General features: G+C 50.1%; 1 protein-coding gene across 1 annotated transcript in view; it reads right to left on the bottom strand.

Annotated features, from left to right (window-relative positions):
- The window catches only part of Ctcfl (CCCTC-binding factor (zinc finger protein)-like), a 26,474-nt gene extending 21,555 nt beyond the window's left edge, over nt 1–4,919 (bottom strand). The window contains exon 1 of the mRNA XM_013024293.1: nt 4,767–4,919. Coding sequence (XP_012879747.1) covers nt 4,767–4,919 — 153 coding nt within the window. The remainder of the gene's footprint in view (nt 1–4,766) is intronic.
- Nucleotides 4,920–5,193: the final 274 nt, after the last annotated feature.

The following is a 5,193-nucleotide window of genomic DNA, read 5'->3' as shown; positions in this document are numbered from 1 at the left end:
GGGGGGCAGATGATGATGGGAGGGGCGGGGGTCCTGGGGGGCGGAAGATGGACAGGAGACAAGGAGGAGGGCCTTGGAGAGCGTGCTGGGGTGGGGGGCCGTGAGTGGGGCGCTGCAGGTTTGTGTGTTTGGCCTCCGTGTTTGGGGAAGGTGCACTGGAACAGAGCGGTGGCCCGCCCTCGGGGAGGGGAGAGCCCTGTCCCCTGCACGGTGTGCTGCAGCGGGAGGCCTAGTGCTAGAGGCCCTAGCCTTGTGGGGGTTCATTTGGAGTCCTGGGTAGCCCTTTTTCATTTCCATCTCTTTCTGCCCTGTTACATTCTTTCCAGAAACGTCTCTGCAGGCAGGGGGAGGTAAGAGAAGGGGGCAGGGAAGAGAGGAGGTGGGGCGACAGGGAAGCCCCAGGAGCCCATGCAGTGACAGGAACAGAAGCTGGACGGGGTACTGGAGGTGGCTCAGTGGCCAGCCCTGGCCTCTGTCCCCAGAATGGGGTACAAAAGATACATCCCCTTAACAAGCTCTGTTTAATGGAAAGGAGTGATTCTGGTAACTTCTTGATGGGGCTGGAATGTAGCTCAGTGGCAAAGCACTTGCCTGGCAAATGCAGTGTCTCTGGGTTCAATCCCCAGTACTGTCCCCCCCCCAAAAAAGATTTCCAGAGAAAGAGGGATTCTTATCTCCAAATAGATTCAGAAAAACAATAGGTAGGAATGAAATTATTTGTATTTTACTAGTTTTGTTTCTCTCTTTTTTACAATATGGTTTACAAGTCCAACTTCACCGTATTTCATTCTTCATGGGGTGTGGACTTTGGACCTTGTGTTCTTGCTTAGCTTTTTCCTGTCGACGCTGAGGCTCTACCTCTTGAGCCACAGGTCCACTTCTGGCTTTTTGCTGGTTGATTGGAGATGAGTCTCACAGACTTTCTTGCTCCAGGTATCTTCGAACTGAGATCCTCATCATCACCCCTAAATAGCTAGAACTGAAGATACGGGCTATTGGCACTGGCTTTAATGGGATTTTCTTGCTGACCAGTTGTGAATGTTTGGTCGGAAAAGAAGAAAGCAGATTTGGGGGGAAACAGCCTCAGAAACTTGCACAAGCAAGAAGCGAAGCCAGAACACCGTCCCGAGAACCTGGTGTGAATTCCCCTCCTATCTGTAGCCACAGAGGCTTTTCTGCACCCTTGAACATGCTTTTTTGTTTTCACCCATCCTCCCCAACTTTTCTCCCAACTCCTCATATCTTATTTGAACACAGTACATTCTCTAGATTCTGTTCGTTTTTAATAATACAAAGGATAGAACTAAATTCAGGCGTGAAAAAGAAGTTATTCTGTCCTGGATGGATTGGTGAGTTAGCTTCTTGGACTGGTAAATTTCACGCTGTGTCTGGGGGTTTCTATTACAGTGCATGTACTATACAGTGAAGATAAATATTTGAAGGTCGCTGGGAAAACAGTGTGTTATAATAACTTCTTTTAAATCATTGAAATGAGTTTTTCTGCTTGAACACTCACCAGCTGCTTAGTGTCTTGGAGAGAGTAATTTTGCATTATGTTCTCCACTCCTGCAGCTAGAAACTTGTCGTCAGGACTGATAGGTAGATTCATGCTTAGAAATTTAGAAAACTAATTTAAAAGCACATTTTAAAGAGGAGATAGTGGGTTTGGAGGCATGGCTCAGGTCACAGCGCGCAGGCCGGTGAGTGAAAGCAAGTATCAGATACCGAGTTCGAGTTGTGAAAAGAAAAAGGGAGGTAAAAGGCCAGTAGGGCAGAGGAAGGGAATATGGGAAGGGAAAACCAAGGTACACTTGAAGGGCAAAAGTAGGTTTTTCTTTTTTCTCGGAGGTGGTTTGGAGCTTGAACTCAGGCCCTTGTGCTATCTCCTAGCTTTTTCCTCTCAAGGCTGGTGCTCTACAACTTGATCCACACTTCTACTTCGAGCTTTTGGCTGATTAATTGGAGATAAAAGTCTCTTAGAGTTTTCTGCCTGGTCTGGCTTTGAACTGTGGTCCTCAGATCTCAGCTGCCTGAATAGCTAACATTATAGATGTGAGCTACTGGTCGATGCCTGGCTAAGAAGAAAGCTGGATGGAAAGGAAGGGTAGAGAGAAAGGAGGCTGTTTTGGAAACCCTGAGAGTGGAGAGCCTATTTGTACTCTGCTTTCTACCAGCTCAGCATCCACGTGTACTTTTTAGAAGGTCAAGGCCAAGGGTTGGTCCTCTAGTCTAGGATGAGGACAATGAACTCCTGGTCCATGCCCTCCCTCTCAGCTCTACCCCCACCCCTATGTCTGGCTTCAGTCTCTCTTGGACTGATCTATGCTTCTTCCAATGATTACTGTCATAAAATCTGGTCCTTACTCCTTCCAGACCAGACCCCTCTGGTTGGTTGAGAGGGCTGTCATGGAGCCCCGAGTGCTGGTAGCGCATGCCTGGATTCCTAGCCACTCGGGAAGCTGAGATCTGAAGATTGTTCAAAGCCAGTTGGAGCAGGAAAGTGTGTGAGACTTTTAGGTGCAATTAGCCACCAAAAAGCCAGAAGTGAGGAAGAGGCCCAAGTGGTAGGTGCTCAGCGTTGAATGTAAAAGCTGAAAGACAGTGCCCAGTCTTTGACTTCAAGCCCCAGGACTGGCTTGAACAAAAATAAAAGACATTCTCAGTCTGCTCCTGCTTCCAAAGGAAGAGCTGAGAGGTCTGCCGCATGGCCCCCTGCCACTGACTTCGGTGTAAAACCTTCATGGGGCTCTTGTTAAACTCTCGGGCATTCCAGCTTCTCATGCGAGAAAGGGTCAGATGTTCTGTTTCTTGTAGATTGCCCGGGAGAAATGTTACACCAAATACTTCCATTAAACATCCACATGTTATATCTACTTAACTCAAGCTGCATGCATTCTTTAATATCGGATTATGAGGTGTGCAGACAAATTTGCATATGACGTGCATGTGCATGTGTGTGCGTCCCCTCTGGGGGACAGGACAGGCAGAGGTCCCTGCCAACCTTGCTGGGCCTAGGACAGGGCAGCAGAGTGCTGGAGCACAGCAGCCCTGCCTGGCTAGCGCACTGGGCCAGCAAGAGGCGTGGTGGATTTCATGTCATGTGACTTACCTGTCACACACAGAAAACATCACGGTGGGTTTGCTCCTGCTTACCTGCAGTGCCATTTATCTGAACCACGGAGTGATGCATTGTAGTAGTAGGCGTTTGTGATCACACTGGGGGCTATGCTGTTGGGAACTAGGTGCTCAGGAGGCCTTTCTGGAGTGTGACCTGGCACCTGGCACTTCCATCTTGGAAGTTATGGTCGTCATTTCCCAGGATGTGATATGTGTATGCCCCATTTCCCAGGAGGCTTGGTGTGTGCCCTATTTCCCAGGATGCCTTGTGGGTGTACCACATTTCCCAGGATGCTTTGTGGGTGTGCCTCTGGGTGAGAATTGACCACGCAGGCCTAGAGGAAGCTCTCCGATGGTGCTGAGGTTGGTGAGTGCTATCCTAGATGGCATGTGTTGCCCACTGTGCTCCAGTCGAAGGATGGAGCTGTGACATCGATGAACACTAAGTGCCCAGATTTTCTTCTGCGTAGTTGGTTGCTTCTGTAATTATTTACCATTGCTCTAAGGGTATGAAGATCATTTTTACCAAAAAGGTAAATAGATACCTTGAATGTTCTAGTTGTCATTCCGATATTTTGGACCGAGCCGGGTAACCTGTTGAGCAAGCATTGTTTTTATACGACTCATTATACTTTGAACTTTGCTTTGAACACGGAGAGGATGGACTCTGGCTTCACAAGCTGTCCAGCATTGCTCTCGGACTTGGCCGCTGCACAGTGGGATGGGGCATTGGGGACAAATGAGTCACAAGAGTAGATTCTAAAACTGGCAAGTTGGTAAGCAGAAGAGGCCAGGTACAGGAACAGTGGCAGCTGACTGTTATATAAAATACACCAGGATTTTCCAGCATTTTCCAGCACCTTACCATCACAAGTCCAGATTCTCCCGGGTTTGGTGGATGAAGAAACGCTGTTCCATGTAGTCTAACTGCATGGAGTCTGGAAATCTCCATCTGGGGAAAATCTGGAAGAGTGCTCTCCAGCTGACAAACTGCGATTCATCTGGGGGTGGGGGAGAGGCCAATGAGAGGACTTTTTTTTCAATAGTGGGATTTGAACCCAGGCCCTAAGCCGGCAGGCACTTTACCACTTGAGTCGCCTCCTGTACCCCAGAGTTGTTTTCTCCCCCTTTTCAGGTTTGTTTTGGAGAGCTACAGTTTTTTGCCTGAGGCCAGCCTCAGACAGCATTCCACCCACCTACATTTGCCACCTAGCTGGGATTATAGGCATGCTCAACTTGGGCTACTTTTTTTCACCTTTGCATAATTTCCTCGGTAGCATGTAGAAATGGTGTGAGTGTTGGGGGGGCGTAAAGGGTCCTGACGTGAGAACGTGGTCTAAACATCCCGGGTGGATTCCGTGTCATCAGAAGAGCTTCCATGAGGCGCTGACATCAAGGAAGCGGAGCGAGATGAGAAGAGAATGTTCTGGGACTTCCAGGATGGAGGAGAGCCAAAAGCCCCAGGGAGGGAGGGGGCTGCCACCGAAAGGGTTTCTCCGCCGGACCCCCCAGAAGGGGCTCCGCGGGCACTAGGCGCCCTGCCTGGGCGTCGTGTGTGTGTGTGTGTGTGTGTGTGTGTGTGTGTGTGTGATCGTGTGTGTGTGTGTGTGTGTGTGTGTGGCTGTGCTGCTTGAAGCCGCAGTTTGTACTGGCTTGGTACAGCCGCCAGGCTCCCGTTTCTGGGTTGTAGGCCTCTGGTTCCATTCCTCTTGGGGCTGAGACCTGGCCTGTGAGCCGTCGCCGCCATCTTCCGCTCCTCGTAGCTCCGCCACCGGCCTCCGACTTCCTGCTCCCTCACCCATGCAGGTGTCACTGTCTCCATGATGCTGCAGACTCCAATCAAGATGGCTGCTCAGGCTGGAGACCCTGGGACTCCCTCCTCCCCTCATCTGGCCAAGGCATCCTAAGCAGTGTCCTTAGTCCCCTCGCCTCTTCCCACTGAATTGAATGCAGAAACTTCTAGGCACTTCCTTCTCTTGTGGTGGTATCCCTTTCCATCAATGGATCGAGTCCCCAAATCTCTCTGGACTCTGGACCCCTGGCCCTTCCTGACTTCTACCAGGATCCTGGGCTGCA

Source organism: Dipodomys ordii, unplaced genomic scaffold (genome assembly GCF_000151885.1).
Source record: "Dipodomys ordii isolate 6190 unplaced genomic scaffold, Dord_2.0 Scaffold75, whole genome shotgun sequence".
NCBI lineage: Eukaryota > Metazoa > Chordata > Mammalia > Rodentia > Heteromyidae > Dipodomys > Dipodomys ordii.
This window is presented reverse-complemented; position numbering and strand designations above follow the sequence as displayed.